The 27,555-nt window shown below is 43.3% G+C and overlaps 1 protein-coding gene across 1 annotated transcript in view; it reads right to left on the bottom strand.

The window, feature by feature from the left end:
- Positions 1–1,005: 1,005 nt before the first annotated feature.
- LOC138304512 (uncharacterized) overlaps positions 1,006–27,555 on the bottom strand; it is a 96,957-nt gene continuing 70,407 nt past the window's right edge. Inside the window, exons 2-3 of the mRNA XM_069244646.1 lie at positions 2,947–3,045; positions 1,006–1,689 (exon numbers count right to left, since the gene is read on the bottom strand). Coding sequence (XP_069100747.1) covers positions 1,298–1,689; positions 2,947–3,045 — 491 coding nt within the window. The 3' untranslated portion in view covers positions 1,006–1,297. The remainder of the gene's footprint in view (positions 1,690–2,946; positions 3,046–27,555) is intronic.

A 27,555-nucleotide genomic window follows, 5' to 3' on the forward strand; every position in this document is an offset into this window, starting at 1 on the left:
GATGTTTGCAATGCATTTAAATGAACTGTGTCATACTTATCCTTTCCTCATTTCCTTCCACAACAGATTGATGATGGTGTGCTGGCTCAGCTCCCGATGAATATTGTCATTGTTTTTTTGTGTAGTGTTTGTGTTGGTCGTTGTCATACCTTTCCCCAAATCCCCTTTCTCATGCATTAATCGAGCCCCTGACCCTCTTCCCCCGGGCTGTGTGATTTACTGGGGTGTGACTTAACTGTCCACAATAAATGGATCACACACTTGCTGGGGCAGATGTGGTGAAAGCGACACCAACGCACTGCATGACCTTCATTTACCTGAGCAATATTACACACCTGTCCCATCAACATAATCATTAAGGCCTTGTGTTCTGTGTTGCGCAAAGGCTTAGCCTTGTCCAACCACTTCTGACTCTGAGCCCACTTCTCCTGACTTGAGGATTTCATTTCCTAAGTTTAGTTTTCATTAAATATTAGCTCCCCAGTGCTCAAAAGTTGATATTACAATTTTTATTATCATATCAGGTCTTCGTGTGTGTCAAATACTGTAATCGTGGTAGTCTGGTCTCAGTCTTTCTAAAGTTATGATATAATATATAACCCACTAACTCTATGTTTTCTTTCAAGCTAGTTGACAGTGATGGATAACCCTTTGATTAATCCTGTAGTTGGATTTCCCATACGTGGGAGTGCCAATTTGTGTCTTCCCTGTTAGCATGCTAGCCTGATACTACTACTACCCCTACTATAGAGATAAGCTGCCAACCTGGGCAAAACCTGCAGTAAAAAGAATGAGGTGCCAGCCCTTACTTCACCTATTCAGGTAAGAGAATAGATAGTAATTACTGTCTACTGAAGAAGATGTTTTTGTGTCTATCTATGTTTTTGTAGGCAAAATTGGCAATGCAGTCATACCCTAGTGGTCAATTTAGTTACATGGGGCAGTAGGGCAATGGTCTAAGTAAATGGAATACACTTTTTTTAGCAGATTTAAAAAACAGGCTCCACTAAAAGACAGCAGTGCAAACCAAAACATCAAAATAAAGATTTGAGGCATAAATGAAGTAAAATAAATCAACCCTTTAATTTTTTCAAATAGAAAACTCACCCTTTCCACCGAAAACAGGGCTACCCCTCTACCCAAACAAATAGCCCTGTCCACAAAAGTCAAATGAAAGTCCACAACAAAAGAAACTAAAGTTCACAACGACAGTCCAAAGTGCAAAAAAAACCTCTCCCAAGTCCGTTCGCCACCCTTTCCACCCACAACAAGTGCCCTTCCCACCAAACAATTGTTTTTAAAAAGGGTCAGAAGAGGGTGTTCTCCACGCAGGTCTGGAGACCATACAGGGTTGCCTCAATGTGTGCCACCCGGTGGTCCAGGCACGCAGAGTGTTGCAGGATGCGGTGTTGGAAGTTGTAGTCCGACCTTGGGGTGGACAGCAGTGGTACAATGAGGATGGGCACATGCCAGCTGGTGGCTGCACTAACGGTGCTGCTGGGAGGATGGAGGTGCTGCTTGGCTGGTTGGAGGAGCTAGGACCGGCAGGCATGTTGACTACTGCCCGGGCCATGTCCTCATCCTCCTGAAGGGCCACCAGCCACCTATATTCATTGTGGATGCCCTCCAGCCTCTGCCACCGCAGCCAGGATGCTATCTCCTGGCAAGTTGGATGTCCAGCAGGAGTAGCTAAAGCAGGAGGAGAAAAAGAAAATGACAAATTATAAACAGTGCTCTGTGTAAACAATTGCTTTAAAAAAGTAGAATGGCACAGTAATAGTAAATTGCTGGTCCCCTAGGGCCATTGGAATTTGATGTGGATGATTATGGTAAGTCACAGGGCTTTTTTTTACCCATACATGCCTCACTGTAGTTGATGAATATGAAAAGGGTAAAAATTAATGAGGCGCATGCCAAATGGGATTTTTAAATTTTGTATGGGTGGCTGTGACAGAACTTTGGAAAGAATAAAGGACTGAAGTACTAGGAGGTGATAGAGTAGGCACTGTGAAGGGAAACACACCTTTTAAGTTTGCAATACATTGACACCTTTGTAAATGCTGCATTAACTGAAGCAAATGCACATTGCACAGACAACACTATTGTACTGATGAATTGAGCAATGCTGCAGTTACGTCATGGTAGCATGGGTGACTAATGGGGAGGGAGGTATGATGATGGGGGGGATACATATCAGCCTTGCTTCAACTACAGTGCATTAAGGGAGAAGACAGAAAATTAATATATCCCCACTTTGAACCAAAGTTTTGATAACTATGCAAACCAAGTGAAGTAGGTGAAGAGACACGTCCTCCTCCAGAAGAGCTCCCTTACTTCTTGATCCAAGTAACTATACGTTCATCCCTGCATTTATCTATTCTATTCACCCTTTGAAAGCCAACATATAAGCTTTGCACTCTCTCGTCCAGTCTTTCACCATTCCAGTCCAGGCATCCATATATTCACCCACACTCACCCATCCAGTATCCACCCTTTCAAACACCCTGCTTTCACCTATCCATCCATTTACCCATACAACGTTTGTCACCATTGTTTGTTACCATCCACCCATTCCATACCGAGCATCCTTTTACCCATCGACCCTTTACCTGCTGAGTCATCCTGTCGCCCCTTCATCCATCCTTTCACCCACCCATGCATCTCCTATCACTCACCTACGCATCATTTCCTTTAACCCACACATCCTTTCACTCATATACCATGTCACCCACTCTTTCTTTTAGCGGTCCATCCTTCATTCGTTTTTCCATCAAGCCATCATTTGTACCGTCCGTTCATTATGAACATTTGTCTGTTGATTTGTAGAGCGAGGAGGTCACTAAGAACTCAATCCCTACTGTAGCTGCTAAACTAGGGGCTTCACCAGCCATGCTCTTGCAGTGAGTATACTAGTAGTTGTCAACGATCAAGAACAATTTGACTTACCAATGCCCGTCCTTGCTGCCGCTGGTCCTCCACCTCTGACCGCTGCCATGCCGGGTGCACTGGTGCTTCCACTGGCCCCTGCACTGGTGGTGGGTGCAGCTGGAAAAAACATTACACATTTTAGATTCCAACAAAATACAACCACAATAGTTCACTACAGTTCTATCTTCTATCATTCATTTTAGGAACTTTGTCAGTTGTTAGAAAAGCCAGGAAGGCAAATCAACCGCAAACAGTTCAGAATGGAGGGTTAGAGCTAAGTCACTGTAGCGCAATAAAGGGGTGAAATACTTTGGTCATTCCAGGAGAACCTATGGTGAGGTCTTGGTTGGTAAATGCAATGTGAATGAGCAAGGCAAAAATAAGGTCTTCACGAACATGCAAAGCTGACTTTGGCATGTGATCTTGTCAGTAAAGTACCTGTTCTAAAAATCTGTCTGCTTAGTATTAAAGTACCAGTCCACAAGATATATCAGGGGAGAAGGGAAAGCTAAGCTTACTAACAAAGCAGAATGAAGCTAGTACAGACAGGAGGAAGTCAGGTACAGAAACATGAAAAATAAATAACTTCAGGGACAGGAAGAATTTGACAAAGATTAGATAGAACAAAAATAAGCACAAAAAAGTTAGACAGGCACAGTAAAAAGAAAAATATTCAAAATGAGGAGAGGTGAGAATTAGGGAAATAATAATAATAATTGTAATTTTCTAAATCAGATCGCCTATAATCAATCAACTCAACTCGAGCTGACCTATTATTTTTATTTTCCTAATTCCTCCACCTAAACCCTACTCCAGATTTCCTAAACTACGGGCCACATTTACAAACTTTTGATGCAGGACACTGCCGCAAGCCTTCTTCCTGCGCTGCCCTGGGTCAAAACTTAAGGGCAGGAATTCACTGTATCCACAAGATATGTCGCATTCCTGTTCTTGTCCCCTGTGCTGGTGCACAATGGGCTGCCATGCGCCAAAGCAGGCACCCTTGGACCACAGTGCCTACCTGCAAAAAAACAATCACAAGACGAGTTTTACTTTTTGTATGTGTGCTGCAGAAATCAGCATATATAGAAAAAGGAAAAAACAAGGAGAAATAAAGGAATTTTTCTCACTGAGTATTCCTTATGCCTGCCCTGGGGAGGCGTAAGCTTTTGACGCATTCCCAGGTTTACAAAATCTTGTAAATCTGGGAATGTGTCAAATGCCCTGGGTGTTACGTAGGAACACCCACGGTAACACCTATGGCACGCCTCCCTGTCGCAGGGTGAGTCAACACAGTGACTTGCGCTGCGTTGACTCAGTCCATATTTACCGGGCCATGAAAAGCCACGCAGGGTGGGTTTATGTGGCCTTGTAATATGGCCCTGCATTGTGCGCCGCCAGACAGTCACTAAACGTGACATGCCAGCGGCACAAAGGACCTTGTAAATATGGCCCTACATTTACAATTAAGTACCACTAACAAAGCATTCATTTTGCAAAAATTGATCTTTGCTTCTCAACCACCTTTGATGGGGTGACTCAACCTCAATTGTTTTTCAATGCATGGATGCATACATACTATGATGATATCATACTACACATCACCGGGAGATTGCGACTGATAGGGACTGCATAATCTACATAAAGAAAGGCACAGTGAAGGGAATGCTAATTCACTGATATTACTTATTACTAGTACCACTATCTTATTCTTGTTGACAGGAGGAGTCTCTGTCTGCATGGCTTCTTAAATATGAATCAGTCTAGCGAGTTCAATTAGGAAGCGCTAAATGAGCACCTGGCTAGTTCAAACTGGATCACATAACAAATATTCATCATAATGTAAACGTGACATACCTCTGAGAGTCAACACTGCTATTAGAAAAAAAGATTGCACTGTCGAACACACACAACAAATAAATAACTATTACTCACCGAGCCCTGATACCTCGACGCCCAGCAGGTCGAGCAGATACTGTTCATGGTCGATTATGTCCGCCCGATGGTGCATGAACTACTGCTGGGTGCACTGTACCCCAGTGTGCCAATTGACCAACCGGCGCACCCTCCCCCACAGCAGTCTACGCTCCTAGAGGGCAAACCTTCTCCAAGGTATGTCGCTTGCTGCAGCAGGGAGGGAAGTGGCGCTGCACAAAAAAGACCTGTCCTGCCACCTCCACCTCAGTGCTTAATGGGGTGGGGTTGCGCCCCTTGGCTGCTCCAACGCCCATGAGGTAAGCTGCTAGCAGCCACATCGGCGGCACCACTCCCTCTGCTGCCCTCTGCCATGGCGCGGGGTGGGGAAAAGAAAGAAAGAAAATATACAAAAAAAGCCAAAAAAAGAAAGTAATCAAAAAGTCACAAAAAAAACACACCAAAAAAAGATGGCAGAAATGTAAAATACACAAACACAAAGACACACACTGATGAAATAAAGGAAATGAGGGGTCGATAATTGAGAAAAGGGTGGGATTGAAAAGATGAAGGATGGATTAAACTTCGGCCAATCACCATGCACAGAGAAACAGAGAAAACAAAATGGGAGCACCCATGCGAACCGAGTGGCGTCGTTCGCGTGATATTTGCAAAGGGAGAACACAAATTGCACTCCTGAACGTGATAAACGCTGCACGAATGGGCGTGCCAAGCAACTCTGTTTGCTGGCATAACCACTTTGCCGAATTCTCTGTAATGAAACTCCACAAGCTTCGCCTACCTCTAATTATATCTACCTAAACATCACATTTCCAATGATGCTCAATTATCAAGTTTACAGATCCACATTGCTCGACTAGCAGATTACACTGCAGCATAGCAACTGGAAAGGAATTTCCACATGGTTGAGTGGCAAGAGGTAAACAAGAGAGTGAACTACAAGTAGAACCGCTGAACTAAAAATGTAATCTAATACGTCAATCACTCTTGAGTGATGGTCTGGCTACAAGATAAACCTGATCTGCATATGTAAATGCTAAAATCACCCAATGTTTTGAACTGATTATCATTATAATTGTTACAAAATCACACTCAGTGAGTGGTATTAGGTAAAAAGATATTTATGAAACATACAGAAGTATAGCTGATATTGAGATTCCAACAACTTCTGTCATCGAAAATCAGCATTTGGTTATCACAGTGCAATCACTCTGAGTTATTTCCTCATAATTTTGAGAAACAGTCTTTGAAAGGTATTGCTCCGTACTGTGGCATCTCGGTCTTCTGTGTAACTTTGGATTTTGTCAGGCCATTGAGGTCAAGAGCTAAGGCTTTAACTATTCTCTGGGTAGGAGTCTTCTGCCCAAGGAAAAGAGAAAACAACAGCCCCATCCTCTAATAGGTCTGTGGGCTCCCCCACAACCCCCAATGCTCTCTCTGGCATACCCTAAACTATACCCCTAATGGAGCACTTGCATTTGGAAGTAAAAGTGCAGTGGAGATGGAGTGCATCTTGTCCATGTTCTTTTTTCAATGCATTCTCCTTCTCTGGTCCCATATAGGGATTTTTGGAGGCTGGATCTCTGTGGATTCCTGCTTCCTTAACTTTGAATGGGTAGTGACCTTACTGGGCGTGGTTACTGTAATATGCTTTCAATCCTATTGATCTGGTGTGAGCCGCATCTTGTTCTGACCTTTACCTATGAAGTGTCCACCCTGTACAATGGTAAAAATCTCCAACTTTGACGCCAGTAAATATTGCTTGACCAATTTTCTTTGCCCCAAAACTTCGATCTGATCTTGCGAAGAAGCAGGGAATGGCTGGCTCACTCTCCTCTCTGTAGCTGCTGCTACCCTTCTTGTAAGAATCAGCAAAGATTGCACACTCATCAGTAACTTGAAGGTCAGAGGTCGTGAATCATAAGTAATAATCCAATAGTCATGCTTTGGTGAAAAAGAGCACATTATTGTGCTCAGTGATGGTAACATCATGGATGTCTTATTTATGTTTGACCAAATCCTAGCGTTACTGAGTTGTGAATAATATGCATTCACATGAAGGGGGTAGAAGGAGTGATGGTTGAGGAGCAATATTTTAGAAGACTCAGTGATACAGTTTTCTGATCCAAAGTTAACTGATTAGTTATTGAAAATGTTTTGGACTAAACCGAGAACGTACTAAACAAAGCTAAGGAATGATACACTAACCTGCTTGAAACAGCATATATCAGTGAGTAGCCTAGGTTCCTGCTCTCTTCCAGCTGTGGATGGACAGAAATGACCGTGCCTCAACTGGCTATGCTGCAGTTCTTATCATAGTGAGTGACGACTCTAAGCTGCTTATCGAATGGATGTCAGTCAGCCCCTCAAATCTATAGTAGAAAGCTATTATGAGAAATATAGTGATGAAGCAGAGTAGCAGTAGCAGTTATTCCGACACTGAAGTATTTAAGGCAAGATCCAGATAAAAGTTTAATCTGCCCTATACCAGGTTTCCAACAACTGAGGAGAATAAACATGTCCTGCTTAATACAGATCAGGTGAGGGAGTTCTTCGATGTAAAATTATGTGTGCATCTGACAGTACTTTCTATAATTAAATTTTAATTAGAGTGCCTTTATTCTGTAAAAATGGCCATATCAGACATCCTTAGATCAAGGTGTCTGCAACACAAACCTATTGCCCTTCCGTATAATGTATTTGATAACATCATTCCACTTCTCACCCACTTGTACATAATGTAAGCAAAATGGACAACGAGGAGATCCTGTCTCTAATAAGTTGCTCACCTTTTTTGTGGGTTACAGGATCTCGTGCTAGGGTAGAGCACTAAGCCACTAATCTAAAATCTATAATGCCTGCAGCCTAACTGAATGACAAATCAAATCTCTGTTTCATCTTATCTCAAAATCTTGTTGAATAAACATTTTACTCCCACCACACTTGTGTGTAATTCAGCATTACTGGATGCTAACAATGAAGCTCGGTCCTTAGTAGAATCAATACACACAATGCCCAGCTTTCCATTTGCTTAGACATTTAACATACATTTCACAAAAGGCAACACATTTAGCCGCATATTTATCAGAATGTCACACAGTGCAGCAAGCAACCTTGTTGCGCTACAATGCGTGACAGGGACAGTGTAAGAATGTGCTGTATTTATAACGTACGTTGCATTACTCACTTTTCCCCGTGCGCTGGTGCACAGTGGGCTGACTAATGGCAACACAGGTGCTCTTGCACAGTGGTCCAAGGGTGCCTGCATTGCATGCAGGATTGACTTTGTGCAGGAACCTTCCTGCACAAAAATAATCCTGGGAGGCATATTCCTCATTCAATGTGTACTGCAGAACGCAGCATGTACAGAAAGAGGAAGAAATGAGGAGAAATAAAGATATTTCTCCTCATCATGCCTCCCCTAAGGTCTTGTAAATCTGGGAATGCGTCAAAATCCATGGGAGTTGTGTGGGAAAACCCACCCGCCACCCATGGAAAGGCCTCCCTGGAACAGGGTAATGTCAGAAAGTGACTTGCATTGCATTGCCTTACTCCAGATTTCTAAAGCCACTTTTTCTGCTTCGTTTTTGTGGCTTCAAAAACCTAAAGATTGTGCTCTTGCACTACGTCCATAGTGCAAGAAAAATTAAAACCGGGCTATCAATATGGCCCTTAGATTTTGTATCACAACAATGATCAGCAAGTGTTTTCATACATCATGTTTTTCAAACAGTCGTTTAGTTTCCACTGCATTCCCCGAATATAAATTGTTTGGAGTTATTGTTTTTAAGCTAAACAACTCAGTACTGAGAAAAGAAAGATTACATTTCCTATCTCATTGCACTTACATTTTTAACTTTACAAAATGAGTAACTTTCTACAGATTACTAAAGGAAATTGTTACTATTATACATGCAAATATATTATCTAAATATGGAATACAGAATATAACAAAAATCAGAGTTGCAAATCAATACTTTCTGAAAGGTATACATTTGAATATTGGAGCCAGTAAACATGTAGGGACTATTCACGAAACTGGTCTTTTCCTTTTCCTGACAAAATGAAAAAGACATTCACTTTATACCATTGCAATGCTCGCTTTTTTTAACAAATAATGTCAGACTACCTCTCTACTAAGTGGCTCCTGGTGGAGAGGCTGCCTTTTTTTTTAGGATCATTTTCAAGTTGCCCTTGCATCCATCTGTATTGTAAGTTCTTCAGTTTTTAACTATGTCCTTATAAAATTAAGGCTGTGAATTAAAACAGCTGTAGTTTTAAAGTACTATGGGGCAGATTTATGGAAAGTGGCGCTCCACTAAGTGCAGCGTCACTTTCCCTGCACCCCTTAGCACCCCCCTACTGCCTCCATGTGTGCGCCGGATTTAAAACACAACGCACCATGGCACAAGGAAGGGGGCAATAGCGTCATCTTTCATGACGCTATTGATGTACTCTGCAGCAGTAGCACCAAAATATTAGTGCTACTCTTGCAGAGTACATAGGGCCCCATTCTAAAGAACGGAAGGCCCCTTTTAACGCCTGCCCTCGAGCAGGCATTAAAAGTGCCATAAAAAATGGTGCAAGGAAATTTCATAGATTTCCTAGCGCCATTTTTCCAGCTCCCCTAACAGGGGAACCTCCCTTTTCATACATTATGCCTGGCGCAGGCATAATGTAACACAAAGGGTTACAGGGTGGTGCAATGCATGCATTGAGCCACCCTGTAAATGCGGCGTGGGGATTTTGGCCGCATTGGGCCACATTAACGTCAGAATAAATGACGTTAATGTGGCGCAAGGTGGCGCTAGGGGCCTATAAATATGCCTCCATATTCCAAGAGTGGGGGTCCATGTAGTCAACAGCTATCACAGAGTTGATCATAAGAGTCTACATTCACATGGATTTGAAATTCTGCTAAAAATAGCCTTCCAATATTTTCTAATAACAGGACACACAGCAATAACTTGCTGACTGTGTGGAGCATATTTTACAAGACAATAAAATGGACGCTTGGACGCTCAAATAATTTATTGTGGTTGAGACTGCACAAAGTGTTCCATCTGTAAATTAGAGGTATCAGCAGTTTCTGCATGAAATTGAAGGATTTTGTTTATTTTCATCCTAGTCTAACTCTCAAGATAATTTCATTGTGTGTTTCATGATTTCAATTGGATAAAGGCCAACTATTTTGCCATAGAAACTACTATTTGATGAAGACTTTAAGAATCTCTCTACAACTTAAAGTGACAGCGGAGATAATTTGTAAAATATGGCAGAGAACAGGACTGTACTTTTAGATGACGAATAAAGCTTTGCGGAAGATCATACAGAGTTTCTTTTAAGGTAACAATGTATTAAACCAAAGAATGTTTCTCTCCAAATAAATCTCTGTTGACTCCCAAATCTGGGGTGTTCTATGTGTTATGTTTGGGAATATTACACCAATATGCTATAAAAATCCATATACTTTTGAGACCTTTGAAATGTTGAACAGCCATTTCTGGTTTTGATGCTAGGGACACGTCATTAAGATCTGGCTTATAAGACCAAGAAATCGAGGCTAACTGAGTGTAGTGGTACCTCAGACTCGGGAGCATCTGCCCAGGCGGACCTGTCGAGACTAGTTCTTTGGCAGCAGATATCACTGTATCACCGAAGTGATCTGCATGGCATTTGTCTACCAAAAAAACACTAGACTATTATGTAAGTGCATTGTATGTGTTCAGTCCTTGATTACATTTAATACCTAGAATAACTTTGGCAGTCTCATGCATGTCATTTCAGTTTGTACATCAATCCTTTATTTGTAGCGGGATTAACATTTCCAAATAAATCTGGGCGTAAGTGCTCTTTTGTAATTAAAGTAGACTCAGATTGATGTGTCTGATGATCAAGTACATGACACCCAACATTTAATTGTATTTATGTCTCTAGCAACTGTGAAGCAGATTTCGACTCCACCTACAGGGGTAGCTAGAGGTTCTGGGTGTCTGCTTCACACATACACATTTTAAATGTAAATGGGCAACAAAAGTGAGTAACTTACTTGTCTTCTGCACTTATGTTTTAGGTGGAGGCCCATTGGCTTTGTCTATTTTTTTAAAAACCTTTCTTTGTAAGTAAAAACACAGATTCATTCAGACTGACATAAGGAATCCTGCCACACACGGTTTCAAAGCAGTCCATAAAGACATTTGGTTTGCTCTCTTGGGAGTTTATTATTTCCCATATTATTTTATGAATATTACACTTCTTAATTACGTATGGCCTCGATAACAGCTGCACTGAAGTACACAAAAAGGTAATGGGTGGAATGCTTGAATTAATCACAGCCACTGGTAGATAGTCGGGTCACATCTTGATCCATCAATATTTTGCACACCATGCCACCTTAGTTTGGACCTAGCCATATGGAAATTAGTCTTGACCTTGCACCCAAAAGAACAGCTCAACCCGAACAGCCAGGCCAGGTCCACTGAGTTGGTTGGAATTTTGTGCCAAGGTCTAGCAATTATGAGTTTTCTCCCCAAAATTGGGAAAATCCTGCTGGAACCTGGAGCTACTGTATGCTCAATCGGGCAGTTTTTCGTAATGTCACTGAAAAAGAAACTGACATTTCCCACCTACTCTGAGACTGGGGCAGAAAGTATCAGGAGGACCAGTGAGCATTTGGGAAAGGCAGGCAGGGGCCAGTGTTTAAGGGTACATTATTTCCTTTTCAGGGGGAGCACTGTCTGCTCCCCCTTGACTGCTTCAGGGGGCAGGTGATTTGGTGATAATTTTGCTGCCCGCAGCCCTACCCTGCAACACCTTTGATAGGTCAAGTGTATCCGGGACGATAATTTTTGGTCTGGAGTTTTTAAACCTGTCAATTCCAAATTCTGGACCACCTTCTAACTGTGACCTTGGGCCTTTCACCCTCGTGAAATACCTTTCCGGGTCAAATACCCCAACTCGTAACAGGGCCTTAGTAGTAATTTCCATTAAAGTGAGTCATAGTGGATCACTGGCTTCTAGTATATCATGAAGAGCTTAAAACTACAAATATTTAAGGATCTGACATACAAAGCCTCTTTGCGGTTGATTCGCAAAAATCACAGGATGTGCAACCAAAAGAGGGCATTTTACAATGGAAAAAATCTTTTTTATGAGGCTGAAAAATAGGATTTTGTGATCTTACTCAAATTACATATAACAGTAGGTATGTGCCATTGGCTTATGACAGATCTCTGACACAAATTGATTTGTTCTACCTCCCGAGCTTGTGAGGCAACTGGTTTGCATGGCGGAAGACACAGTAGCCCCTTTTCGAATGTTATCAGCCAGCCTTAGCGGGAGCAGGCCTCAGACCAGAGGACCATTCCTTTCTTCAACCGACGTGTTCCCAAGCAGGAAACACTTCATTTAAAAACACTTATTGCTTCAATATAGATGGGCAGCTTTAAAAAACGTTTGATGTTTGTGAATACATATGCAATATTCCTTAGGCAGCTCATTTTGCAACCACCTTTAAATGAAGGCCTTACATGGTGACCTCGATTCAAACACATTCACAAACCAGCCTGTGTGCAAATTGCATCTTCTGGTGTACAGGTTTGCAGATGGGTGTTTGTGCGTCTTGCCATTAGCTCCGGTAGATATGAAAAAGATCGTGGACAAGGCCACATAACAGGGTTTGTGTCCACATTAGCTCATTTTGAAGTGGATTGCTTTGTGTTGCTGCTAATCAATGGCAATTTTGAACAAGTTGAATGACGCTATTTTGAAATGTGAAGATATTTTTCTAGTGATTAGGGGTTCTTTTACTGACAAGGGTTCATGGCTCACAGGTGACGTTTGCTATTGCTCTCTAAATGGAAGTTACTCATTTGAATGTTTTTATTATTTATGGTCTCAGCAGTGGTTGCACTTAGGACATACTTCGAACAAAGTATTGTGTAAAAATAGGCATGTATAACCGGAAGACTTTATAAACTTGTCGAAATATTAGCACTATGTTTTCGGGTTGGGTTTTTAGAAAATGAGTAGTAGACATGAAACCTCCTAGTTTTTGGCTTTATGACCATTTTAGCCTCTGCTGAGGTGTTGGCAGCACCAACCAACCAGCCCGGGAGCCCCTTCCTGGAGTGTCATGGCCCTGCAGAGAGAGCGCCCCCAGGCGTGAGTGCACCGACCACATCCTCCAGTACACTAGGCTGAGGAGCAACTGAACAGGCAGAGGAAGACCGGAGAAGTCAGCTCCGCCGTTGGGGTCTGAGGACCCGTGCCGGGGTGGGTGAGCAGCTTGCCTTCGCCGCAGTGCTCGCAGTGTGTCCAGGCACCGGTATCGTGAATGTGAACCACCAGCTTTAGCAGCTACAGTGGGTGTGAGGTTCTTTGTGGGACTTTTCTGTCTACAATCCGGCAGACAAATGCTCAAGAGCAAGCAAGAGTGAGGAAGAAGAAAAGATGGTTATACAAACAAGCATTTGCAATACAATGGTTCTCGCATTTGCTCGAGTAAATTCCTAACTGGAATTTTTGCCACATAAACTGAAAATGAAAAGTAAAACAGTTGACATAAGCAAGTCAGTTCAAAGTGCCATGGCCGCATGAGTGTGAGCGCGAAGGAGAGACACAAAAGGAAAAAGAAGTTTGCTTGCAGTCAAACATATCAGCAAAAATGCAATCATCCATGCAACCGGGTTAGTCCCCAAGCCGGTAATAAAACCTGCCCAAGGAGGGACTTTTCTGTCTACAATCCGGCAGACAAATGCTCAAGAGCAAGCAAGAGTGAGGAAGAAGAAAAGATGGTTATATAAACAAGCATTTGCAATGCAATGGTTCTCGCATTTGCTCGAGTAAATTCCTAACTGGAATTTTTGCCACATAAACTGAAAATGAAAAGTAAAACAGTTGACATAAGCAAGTCAGTTCAAAGTGCCATGGCCGCATGAGTGTGAGCGCGAAGGAGAGACACAAAAGGAAAAAGAAGTTTGCTTGCAGTCAAACATATCAGCAAAAATGCAATCATCCATGCATCCGGGTTAGTCCCCAAGCCGGTAATAAAACCGGCCCAAGGAGGGACAAACGTAAAGCATTTACCAATGTCATCAAAGGATTTTTGAAAGGCAAGCCCACGAACGAGTGAAAGTGAAGGGCGTGAGGTGGATATGGTTAAAAGCCCACAATCAACACGTCAGAAAAGCAGTGCTTGCGGACTGCTATGCTCGACCTAATAAGGGACAGAATTAAGGAATATTTAATGGAAGGAAGGGTGGAAAGATGGGTGAGTTGATGGATGATTTAGTGGGTGGATGAATGAGTAGTAGATGGATGAGTGAGTAGCTGGATCAGTGGGTGAAAGGATGATTGGGTGAACAGATGAGTTAATGGACAAGTGGGTGGAAAGGTGAAAGGATGGTTGAGTAAATGGATGGATGGATGGATGAATGAGTGGATAGGTGGATGGAAAGATGAAAGGAAGGCAGATGAGATGGATGAATGGACAGATGGATGGATGGAAGAGTGGATGGGTGGATGTATAGAAGGGTGGATGGAGGGTGGAGTGGATGGGGGATGGATAAATGGGCAAAGGTTGAATGATGAATGAAATAATAAATGGATGACAGACTGAAAGGTTAAATAGTGGACATCAGCAGGTGGATGGAAAGGGGAAAAGATTAATGGATAGATGCTTGCCTGGAAGAGATATGGGTGATCTTCGAGGGAGGGTTGGGCTCATTTGCGTGATGCAATCAGAGCTTTATGTCAAAGTGCGAGGGAGTATTTTAAGTTCTTGGCTACTCCCCTGTGTACAGGTGCCCCAAGGAAAGAGATTTTTGACAGACACCTGAGGTGAAGACTCTAAAATGAAGTAAAAAACAGAAACAAAAAAATTCCTGGGACCGAGGCTGCTGTGTCTAAGACCCTAGGAAGAACACAGCCTGTGAACAAAGGCCTTGCTGGCACTTTAAAAAAAAATGCATATTTGTTTAGTGGTGGTTATTCAGGGGACCTAAGTGCTAAGACAGGAGTCATTTCCATGGGGGATGTGCATCAAAAAATGACGCTAGTCAGGTTAGAGTCAATATTTTTGACTCTAACCTGACTTCCACCATTCTTTGACGCACAACTCCCAGTCTTCCCTACGCCTCCGCTGCCTGGTTAGTGTCAATTATTTTGACGCTAACCAGGCCACAGCGCCGGCTACCGTCATTCATTAAATATGACGCCCGGCTGGCGTGTTGGAATGGCGGTAGTTGGCGTTAAACGTTTTGACACAAACCTGCACTAGCGCAGGTTTGCGTCAAAAAGTATAAATATGGGCCTTGGGTTTTTATTACTGATTGAGTGCTTACCAGATTAAGGGCCCAATTTATATGATGGCGGCAAAGGTACTCCCTCACAATGGAGTACCCTTTCTGCCAACATAATGGTTCACCCACCCAATTTAAATGAGGATGGATATTTGGTGGAACCATGGAGGAGATGAATCTGTCTACACCATGGTTACATCCATCCGATGACCCGACAGAATAAGGACCGTTCAAGTTTGACCTGTATGTCTGCGCACTTAATTTTGATAGACAGACAAGGAGGTCAGTTTTCACTGCCATCCCAGTCAAGAAAATCATGGTGGTAAGTGATAATGAAAACTGCAAAATGCTCCCTTTGCCTTGGGAGTTCAAAACAAATTCCAGCATTTGGATTTTGTTTTTGAAAATAACAAAAATCGGTAACTTTGCCACATAGGTCCATCATGTTTAATGGAACTCTACACAAAAGTTACAATACACTGGCATTAACCACCTTGCAAGTGGTTCCTGTCAATAGTTGAAATGTCCGCTAGCTCAACAAGCAGTTCAAAATTTGTCAGTCGGGACCTCTGTCAGCGCAACAGTGTAATTTACTCTGTCGCCCTGAGGACAGACAGCCCGACCGCTAAATATGAAGTTCAGGCCCTCAGTCTATAGGTCTAACTTTTCATTGCTTATGTACAGGGCCATTTTTAGAAGTGATTTTAAAACGTTGTTTCCACTGTGATTGTGATTACTGTCTTGCCACCTGTATAATGTGTACATATTTGTGCAAAGTGTTTAGCTTTGTGTACATTAAAGCACCTTTTTAAAAAAAAAAAAAAAACACTGACTGAGCAGTGATTTGGTTGTTATTATGGCCCTCATTCTGACCTTGGCGGGCGGCGGAGGCCGCCCGCCAAAGTCCCGCCGTCAGGTTACCGTTCCGCGGTCGAAAGACCGCGGCGGTAATTCTGACTTTCCCGCTGGGCTGGCGGGCGGTCGCCTTCAGACCGCCAGCCAGCCCAGCGGGAAAGAGGCTTCCACGATGAAGCCGGCTCGGAATCGAGCCGGCGGAGTGGAAGCTGTGCGACGGGTGCAGTTGCACCCGTCGCGTATTTCACTGTCTGCGCAGCAGACAGTGAAATACATGTAGGGGCCCTCTTACGGGGGCCCCTGCAATGCCCATGCCAGTGGCATGGGCACTGCAGGGGCCCCCAGGGGCCCCGCGACCCCCCCTACCGCCATCCGGATCTCGGCGGTCCGACCGCCGGGATCTGGATGGCGGTAGGGGGGGGTCGGAATCCCCGCGGCGGTGCAGCAAGCTGCGCCGCCGCGGAGGATTCAATGGGGCCGCGGTACACTGGCGGGACCCCGCCAGTGGTGCCGGTCCGACCGCGGCTTTACCGCCGCGGTCGGAATCCCCATTGGAGCACCGCCGGCCTGTCGGCGGTGCTCCCGCGGTCCTCCGCCCTGGCGGTCAAAGACCGCCAGGGTCAGAATGACCACCTATGTGTGTTAGTGAGTTCTGAGGCTCCAACCTACATCAACTCCCTGAGGGGGCATTGTGCGGCATGGCCATCACTACCTTGAGACAAAAGTGCTGAAACAGTGTGAATTTGTTTTTTTTTTCAATTTGAGATAACAACAGTCTGTGGACCCCAGGCCACCAATGGTAGACGACCTGTTGTCACAATTGAGGCTCAGCAACCCTTCTATGTCCTTGAGCCCCCTGAAAAAGTCCTCACTCTGTGGGTTAAATATATTTGGACATCGCCAAGGAAACTAGATGTATTTACAAGGAGTTCTGTTATGTTTCTACTTTTCCACCTCAGTAACTCTTAGCACCAGTGCCATATCTAAAAAGCTGCACAGAAAGATGTTAATAACATGTTCCATAAATCCCATCAAGTATTAATCATACACAGCAGTACTCAACCAGATCTTCCTTAAGCAGCAAAATCACACCAATGTAATTTAAGTATATGACAATCAATAAGGTCCTCTTCAGCTGATACCTCAACAATTATTATTAAAGTAATCCATTTCTAAATGGGCATCCCCTGCCATGTCCCTCACATGCTAAATCACTTTATGGCATGGTTTGAGGGTGCAATTTGCTTTCCAAAGTGTATCAAGTATTCCTCCATGACATCCTAACTGGTCCCACGCGTATTCTATTCAGGGCTTTGCATATTTCTTGATTGATACCCTCTCCCATTTTATGGTCCCTTTCCATTATCTTTGGAAATATACATTTCTACCCCTAATGCACAATTGCACATATCCACTCGTATCATTAGTTCCCTAAATATACTAAAGGTTAAGTACTTGAATCATCTGTTCATTAAGGGTAGACTCTTTTTTATTGATTTGAATTTGTTGTGCTGTTTTTTATGGAACACTCACACACAAGAAGGTTTAATGGCACTATGAAAAGACCGAAAACATGGACGGATTTATAGACTATTGTAAAAGAAAGGTCTAATTAGGAGATGAAACGCTATTCTTTCAGTTAATGAAGGTGAGATATTCAGACTGCAGTCTGAGGTGGAGAAACGAGTTGTAGCACAAACTCTGTCCAACTCTGCAGTAAGGGAGGGTTTGGAAAAGACCCTGGCCCGAGGAACGCATGTTCCTGAAAGGACAGGTGGTCCAAACACTGAGCCCTCTACCTTGGTGTGCTTTATACACTAGCCAGTGAGCCTTACATTTGATAAATTCTTCTACCAGAAAGAGAGGTGCTGGACGAGCACTACTAGCTCTGTGGGGTTGGAACACTGACTTTTTGTGATCAGACTGGAAGCTGCTTTCTGCAGACCATGGAGATAACGCAGAATTGTGTTTAAAAGTAGTCCAGCCTGGAGGTGATTGTTGATCTTGATACAAGACAATTGCTGAATCCGCTGATGCTGGGCACAGCACAAGATTTTCAGTTGCAAGTGACATGAACTCAACCCAATCCCAAATGTGCTGCCATTGATAAGTTCTCATCCAGCAAAAATTCAGTTTAAAAAAACAAAAGCCACTAGTTTAGGAAGGGAACAGACCTGAAGTCCAAATGCAGTGATCTCCTCAGATAAAGAATGGGTGTTGTTGCTGGATAGCTTTAGAAATGTAAAATGCACCCATTCTGCTACCACCTTATACAGGACTTCACCACATAACCTGCGGCGGGTTAGAAGAGTCAGTGTGCAGCTGGATCTGGCTGTCATCACACTTTGGTAAGTGGTGTAGTTGCAAATAAACCTGGTTACAGGACTAACAAAGATGTTAATCCATACAGTGTTGACTGCCTAACCATGTGGTTGGCACTCATTCTAATCTACAGGGGGCAAACTGCAGGGCTTCAGATTCCTGTTACCTATACTTGCTAATATTATATAGTATTTCTGCGAATAAGATAAATGATGGATATCTGAGAGTTTGGTGGCCCAAACAAGATATTCCGAAATCTAGGACAAAACAATTGTAAACTGCCTGAGAACACGAAAGCAAGGTCACAGCAATTATGGATCATTCTGTAAGAGCAGAATCAACTTCGTGTTCTTACACACATAGAATTGTCTTTAAGGAAATCTCAAATCTCGAAGGGAGAAAATGATATCTCCAACTTGTGTAGCAGAAAGTTAGTTTTAGCCAACAGCAAATACCATAATCTCTTACCACTGCTAGTGTAATCATAAAAGACATACAAAGGGTAGGTCTAGAACTAACAACTGGCTTTGCAAATTCGAAATGGCATTGTTATCAGAAGAAAATTAATGGTACCAACTAGTATGTGCTGCAAGAACATTCCGGTGCCTGGGACGATGCCATGTGTCCAGGTTTCCCAGCCAAGTGAATTTTGTTAGGAGGAGCTGGAACGGAATGGAAAATGGGGAGAGAGATCTGGAAGATTCAGTGGCCGCTTGATACACATGGTTCACGTCACACAAACATTTAAGCTTTCGACAGAGCGTTTCTGGGAAATGGTGAGATGAGTTATTGTACAGCAGGGTCTGTTTGTCCAAGCTAGAAGAATAGGACTTATCTGATGGGTCTCATGCCTGATGTCCATTTGTCTGAAAACAGAAACTTTAGTATTTGTGTGTCCATTTTCTAAAGGCTGCAATTTGAGCAGGAAAGTGGGGAAGTGAGGAAGGGAATGTAATCAGGGTGCAGGAAGACAAAAATGCTGGAATTTTAGATTTTCCAGAAAATACCACTGTTTGTAAAAGAAGGAAGTGGTGGGTTGATGGCTCGTCAGAGACCTCAATATGTCATGACATGACGTCGCCATTCTCTACTTTACTCCTACAGGCATCCTTCAGAAATTTTACACTTTTAAGAGATTTGTATCTAGTTGACCAAAAAAGAAGTGATTGTTAAAATGCTATGTTGGTGTCTTGATTTGCCATCTATCATCTGATCTCAGACGGCTGTCTTTCAAACATGTAAAAAGCTGATTAAATTTCCTAAAACAATTTCTAGTTTATAAATCTTGAACTGCAACCCTACAGTGAGCACCACATTAAAAAAGTGCATAGTAAATCCCTGTAGCACGAGTACCATCAATGATGGAGACACCTGGCCTTTAATTTAGAGACATTACTGCTAAAATGTTCAGCACAAAGATAAAGAAACTTTCTTGATTCTGTCATAGGTGTGAATTTGGTTATGGTTTGCCGACTATGATTAATAAATGATAGCCTGGTTAGTAACCAACTGTTACCTGAATAAAGACCATGCTGCAGGAATCTGAGATTGACTTTCCAGCAGAGGCAGTAGGGACTGGATTTAATGGTATGCAGAATGTGTCCACCAATACTTGGTGCTTTGTTGCTTTTACTTGCTAATGTGTGCATCTGTGAGAGTGATGTTGCGCCGGAGTTCTTTTCCGAATGCGATATAGATCATATATCACTGGCAACTTAAGTCCCATCTCAGTGTCATGTCCCCTAAAACTTTGTACAGCAGGATAAACATATGGAAAATTCCAAGCCAAAAGAAGTTGCGCGCCTTTGTCTTTTAACGCACTGGAACGAGTGTTTGTAAAAGGCATAAGTTAAGTCCCACTGCATTTATAATGGGGCAGTAGGTGAAAGTCAGGAAAATCTTTGCCAGAAACACTGATTTATGGACAGGGGTGGCTTCCCATACCACAGCACATAGATCCGCCCACCTTGTGTCCCCTTTAATATCTTCTAAAAGTCCTCTCATGCCCAATCCAAAAACCTGCCCACATCTTGTCACCATTCAGTTTCTCTTCAAGGACCTTCCTGCCCCCATCCAAAAAAGTGCCCTCTTGCAATTCCAAATGGGTATTTCCCCAAAGGCACCTCGTACCGCAACCATTGCTGGATCTACCTCTTGCCACTGTAGGTATAAACCCAGAGCCCCTCAGGCCACCCACACAGGCCTTTTCCTTCTTAACAGCATTCCTCGTACCAAATCCACAAACGCAGTCCCTCCAGTCTGAAGACACACACACAGACCCTAACCTCCCCAAAGCACATTAGAACAGAACAGTTTCAGCTATATTTTTGGTTGAAATTGCATTTAGTGGCTGGTGTTTTTTTCAATGCACATGACCTGTACAATGACGCCCTAGAGTGAGCATTATACTGTCAGACTTTGGGTTGCAATTCTCAAATGAAAGTGTAAGCCAGCACCAATTGATGCCATATTTATGTTCCTAAGTCCGGAGTCAACCCGCAGTACCAGGAAGAGTAGTGGCTCTGGGTCATGCTGCAGCTAACCTATTTGAACTCTGCAGTTGCCTGAGGAGGATGCCTGTCAAATGAAAATCGTCCTACAAAAGTAAGGGCTTCCAAATTAGCATAGAGGTTCCCCAGGCAGGGCCGGGGAGGGGTCAACATACACCCTCTGCCCCAGACTTTCCTTTGGAGAAGTGAGGAAAAAACATTTAGGACTATAATGGGAAGTGGGTTGCAATGTGGAGAAATACATTAGTGGCTAGTTTTCAGGTCAGGTAAAATATAGCTTTTAGCTGTCTGTTGTCGAATACCCATTGTGTACATAACCAACATTTAGTGTTGGCTGTGGGTCAGTCCATTGCTTTTCATTGGTTGGCTTTCTTGTCAATCTCATTTGTTTGCTACTTATTTGATGGTTTTGTTCCTCTTCTTCTGTTTGACCCTACGTCGGAGTAAGTTTCCGTACCATTCTTTTGACTGGATAACTTGAACCCTTCTACAGCTCACTTCATGGACATAATTTTTTCATTTTCTTCTGGCACTCCATGGGAGTGCATGTTTTCTTATTCTGTCCATCGTGTGCTGCTATCCTTTCACAACCATGCTGCTACACTCTCTATGATGCCTTCCCCGCAAGCATGTCCATTGCTTCCCTCATCTATCCCAGCGCCACTGTGCTTTCTTGGCTTTGTTGTTATTTCATCTTTTTCCACCAGCTTCTTCATTGCTTTCATCACTCAGCGCCATTTAATTGTCCACCAAGTCCTGCACTGCTCCACCATTGCTCATTTGCCTCTCCCTGTTGCAATCTTTTTAAATTATTTTTGAGGGTCTGGAAAAAGCAACTTGCTACCAGGCCACTCTTTTGTGGAAAGGAACTTTTGCTCACATTTTATTTATTTACCATTCCAAGATGGATAACCATCAACTTGAAATGGTAAATTAACAAAAAAAACTACTGCATCATGATGTGTGCAGGTGATGCATGTGCAGAAAGATGTACGTCCTCACATTGTGACGTCATAGCATCATCACGCATACAGGTGCTTGCATGATGATGTGTGCTTACACATTATTGTGTTGTTGTTTTTTAGAGTTGCTGTCCAGCTTTGGCAATAATTTTTTTTTTCTTTCTGCTGATGCTGAATATCATCAGTAGCAAGCGTTGGCAAAGATAGTAGGTCTGCATTGGCAAAGTCTAAAGGCAAGACCTACTAGTTTTGCCAATGCTTGTTGAAGGGTCATGACTGGCACCTCTGTTACTCTTGCCACCTGCCCAGGCTTCATTCCAGCAAGCATAATGGGGGGCAAAGTCAGGGAGACGAAGGAGAGAGAGGTAGACATGTAAGGGAGGGTGGGAAGAGAGAGATACAGAAGGGTAGGGGAGGAGGCCAGTGCCGGAAATGAAAAAAATGCACACGGGGACTGGCGGCAGAGGAGTGGCCGAAGAAAGGGAGTGCAGCCAGGAGGGGCGGAGTCACAAGGAGCAGACACTAACAGTGAACGCACACATTTATTATCTTAAACACGTATGCCCCAAAGACATTGACTACTTGAAAAATGTGATGGTAAGTCTGTTCTGCTTACTTCACTGCATTTTAAAATATCTTACAGGGTCAAGGCACCTGCCACAGAGATCTTTGCGTTCTCAGCAATGCCAGGGGTACAACAACAAGAAATAGTTCTGGTGGTTAAATAACTTGCTGGAGAGATCTGTGTGTAGTCTGGTCACAGGTCTGACTCATCATAAAATAGCATAGAGGACTAATGTGCCAGCTTCGAATCACAACATGTAGCATGCAAGTCACTGACTTGACAGGTCGATCTATGGTTTAGAACATTTCTGTTATTTTACTCAATCTTTCATTATTCTAAGGTTGCTTAAAAGATCCATTTAGGCAGCAATACATAGTTATCAGCAAGTGCTATATTAAAGGTTATTGGTGAAATTACCCATATTGACATATATAGCTGACGCATATCTCTTACATTTAGGTTTGGAAAATTCAAAACGATGTCCCCAAATCTTAGTTTATCTCTTAAGCGTAACAGTTGTGAACTGACTATCTGAATACCTTTGTTTACTAAATAGTACTGGCTTTAAAGGGTTAGGATCGAGCCAGCCCCCAGCCAAGATGAGACGTGAACAATAAAAGCGCTGATGGTTCTTTAAGTGGCCCAGCTGAAATTCAATATAAGAATCCCCCCTCACCCTCTAAGGTTGTACTCTGAACGTAAAGTAGACAAAGTGTGGGTGATGCTGAATGTGCCCCGACTTTGACAAATTGCAGCGGGGCAACGTTAACACGTTTCACCAGAGCCAGTTTAGAGCAGATCCCGCTCAGTAGTCTGTGGATCCGGGACCGACCTGGATCCCCTCCTTTCCAGCATTGACAGAGACGGAGGTTGAATGGACGGATGGAAAGAGAGAGGACGAGGGCAGGAATTATATAAATCCATGCTTCCCCGTCAGGCCCTACATGTATTTGTGTAGCACAAGAGTTGCTAGTTATGATGACGAAAGGCGTCGAGGCGCTCTGTTCGGAGAGCGCCACACGCTGCGCCATGCAGGAGGGGCTGTGGCGGCTCGCGGGCCCCCTGGCACAGGTTACCGCCTCGGCACCTTCTCATCCACGCAGCGCGCGCCTCGCGCTAACAAAAGCCCTCGCCATTAGTGACCTTCCATTGTGTGGAGACTGAGACGGGGCCTTATCGAGGGCTCCATTTGTTCGGCGTTTATCTCGCTAATGCCAGCCACTGCGGTGGAGCTGGAGTGTTTCAGGGACAAGAGAAGTGCAGCGGGGGCTGGCGTGGTGGTGGGAACGGGAGCAGCCTTATCGGAGGCCCACACCCCTGCATGGGGCCTACGGGAGACGAGGTGAGACTGCTTAATGTGTGGCTCATAATATGTCTGCCAGTGTGGTGCCCTCACGGGCCCCGGGACGCAGACTGTCTGGAGAGGCACTTTTCCAGTAAGGAAGTTGATGACACCACAGGCACATAGTTGTGTGGTTTGTGCTCCCCTGGAGCAGGCTTGGTTTGATTTAGCCCTCAAAAACCAAGGCTCGGATTTCTCAGGGCTATTTTCCAGCTGCGACAAAAATCCTGATTTTATTTTACTTCTCTCCCATTGTAGATGAAAACTGGGTGACAGTAGAGCATTGTCAGTGTTACAGATGGGTTGCAGAAGGAAGACAAAAGAAGTCGAATGTACTTCCACAACATCACACTTTGTGTGTCTTGGTAGCAATTTCACAACCTGGCACAAAGCAGTAAAGATTATTTAATTACACAGAATGCAAAAAAAATTGAAATACAAGAGTCTGAGATAGAGAGAAGTCAAACTTCATAAGATCATAGTAAGTGTCCAAGACAAAAACCATATGGACCACACTGAAATAAAAGCCAGACATGCACACGATCAGCCATAGTGCTACAGATAGGTCACTGTCAGGAAGAGATTCACCAAAGAACTTCCATAGCATCACAGATGTTGCCCAGGAAGCATAGGCATAGCCAGTAGGTTGTTGCACCTTTTGGCTTTGCCAATAGAGACCTATTTATTTTGCCAATGCTTTTTTGCCGATGGCATTCGGGAACAACAAAAACAATGTTTATTGTTGATGTAGAACAACATTGGCAAAAAAAACTTTGATGGTGCACGTGTCGTCGCACATACATATATGTGTAATTTTGCTACTGCAGCCTCAGCATCAAAACTGGAAGCGTACAAAAGCATCACTCCACATGCAACTTCTTGACTACCCAGCACCATAGAGCCTTTCACCAGCCCCTGGTAAATAACAGAGCAAGTTAAGGGCTTTTTTGTATTAGCCATAGATCCTTTTATAAGCAAGACCTGCGATACGTCACACAAGATTGCAGGGACCATTAAGATCATCAGATGCACTGTTATTACATATCCCTTGCATCAAGTGTTTTCACATGAATGACCCAACCTTCTCCCACCTCGACCCCAAACGATGGGAACTCCCTTCCACTGTTACTTTGTTCTAAATCCAAACACACAGAATTTTGAAAAGCACAAAACCAAATTGAAATGAAGCACCCATTGTTTCATATGATTTGGTGCTATATGTATGATATCATCTGAACGTAGCAAAGCCATATACCGAGAAAAACAAGATTAAAAAATGCTTACTCAGTTAACAGGCAAAGTGATTTACTGCGTTGACCGCTCACTGCAGAAAGCTGTTTAAATCCTGAAAGTTTGAAGAGGGAATCCCAGCCTTCAATGTACTACCTAAATTGCACTAGGGTGGAGGGCACTGAAGGCATATGCATTTTAAGGGATAGGGAGGTGGGCAATTGCCCAAGGACCCCACCTTCCAAAAGCCCCCAGTGTAAAGTGATCAGATTAGTGGAAAGACACACTCTCCTTCTGTGTCCATCTGCTTATTTTTATTTCTGACTGTCTCTACTATCCCCAGTGCACCACTCTCTATCTCTCAATCTATATCTCTTGCTCATCTACCGCTTGCTTTATCATCTTTCTCCCTGTCCTGCTCACACATATGTACTTCTCGATTTCTCTGTCTAACCCCTTTAATTTACCCTTTACACCCGCTCTGCATTTTCTCTCTATCCCTCCCCTCTCTTCCTACCTTACCTTTATCTACTTCAACTCTCCTTATTTTGGTAGATCTCATCTCTCTCTGCTTCACCAATCACTAAATACATGTCATTTTCTACCTTTCTTCTTTGGTTACCACTGTCTCTATTACCTATCTAGACCACCAGTATCTTCTCTCTTTCTCTCATCTCTCTCTCTCTCTCTCTCTCTCTCTCTATCTCTCTGTATCTCCTTGACTGGTTCAACTCACCCTCTCTACCACATCTCTAGCTCAGACATATCTTTACCTCGTTTATTAGTATTTACCTCTTGCCCTATCTCACCAAGCTCTACTTCAGATTCTCTAATACTGTATCAATCTCATCCCTCTTTCTCTACCTCACATCTGTCTCCATAGTTCCTAACGTTTCTCTCTAAATCTCACCTCTCTTAAGTTTTCATCCCTCCCTCTCTGCTTCACTGCTCTCCTTACCTGACTTTTTATTATGTGCCCACTTCTCTGTCTACCTCCACCTCCTAATTCTCTCTAACTCACCTTCCTTTTTGCCTTATCCCTTTCTCTATCTTCCCTTCAGTTTAACCAATTATTCTGCCTCTGTTTCCTTCTCCCTGTCTCTCGCTCTCTACCTCTTCACCTCACTCTAAAATCTTATCTAAGTATCTTTCTTTACCTACCTCTTTCATTCTCTCCGTATCTGTCTTTCTGGCTACATCACCGCTATTTCATTACATTACATCCCTCACTACTTCACTATCTCTCTCACTCCCTTTGGCCTCTAAATTACCTCTCTTTCTATTCAATTCTCTTCACATCTCTGGTCTTCTCTGGCCCCCTGCCCCTTGCCATTTCTGTTACTCAGAATAGCAGAAGGTCATTGTCCAGCCAGAGACATGTACACATAGAATGATGAGAATGGATTCAAAAAGGGAAGAACACTAAGGAGAAAATTATCAGATTTCACTCATTGGAATGGTAAAAGTCCCCAAAGCAGTGCTGTGTTTTGTCCTGTTACATCTAGAACACCATGTGTGAGGGATGCAGGGGCGTAACCGAGGCCCCCGCAGCCCCCGTGGTTTGGGTCCCCTAGGGTTACCCATATTGAACTGGACCCCCTCAGCCCCAACTGATGTGAGTGTGGGGGTGGGGGGGATTTAGCCTATCCTATCTTGAAGGGCCCCCTCACGTTTTGTTACGCCGCTGGAAGGATGGAATATTTGTGCTCACAAGCATCAGTTAATGAAGGCCACAATTTCAATTTCAAGCGCTATGTGCATACGTCTGATTTTAACATTCTGCACTTGCCCACCAAACACCCATTAAGTCACACTAACCACATCTTTCCTATAATGGGATTGACAGTTTGGTTTGTGATCGAATTCCACAAAAAATATCTTTGTTGTACGACAAAAAAAAAACTAGATTTAAGTGCAAAAAGAAATGGTTTTATCAATGATTGTTCAAGCTTTACTTTGGTGTTATTTCGCCTGCAAACAGCCAGCTTATACATTCAGCGGTTTGTGTGAGTCTTACTTCTGAAAATGTGTTTTTTTACATTTGAATACAACGTGTAAAAAATGAAAAGTTTTTTCAACAAGTAGGGCCCAAAATATGTTTTGCCATGGGAGGTAACAAAAATCCTTCAGATTGCACTGACTGGAGGCACGTTTTCAGTTCTCTTGGATCTTCACTTCTCTTTCGTCCTCGCAATCCGAACCCATCTGACTGTGGAGTCTAGTGGGCTTTTATTGTATCATATCTAATTAGTCTCACAAAAAAGTCTTCACGATTAGGACTATGCCAAATATACGACAAAGTATGTGAAGTCTGCCATCTAGTGGTCAATAAATAACTCTCAAACGATTCCACAGCTTCCATACGTCCTTAGGGGGAGGGAGTGTGTTTAAGTTCATTCCGCTCAATTTTACGTCAATTGGGGTTATCCATGGCTTGCACATAGAATCCTCTGGCCTTGGTCTTGCTGCACGCGGCTTCAAAAGCCACGAATGTGGTCGCAGAAACCGAAAATAAATGGAACTCTTAGTTCCCTGTTCGCTTTTAGTATCCACTTTTCCTTCCAGTGGATCAGGAGCACATAAGAGGCTGCTCATTTTCCACATA

Source organism: Pleurodeles waltl, chromosome 7, assembly GCF_031143425.1.
Source record: "Pleurodeles waltl isolate 20211129_DDA chromosome 7, aPleWal1.hap1.20221129, whole genome shotgun sequence".
In the NCBI taxonomy this organism is placed as follows: Eukaryota; Metazoa; Chordata; class Amphibia; order Caudata; family Salamandridae; genus Pleurodeles; species Pleurodeles waltl.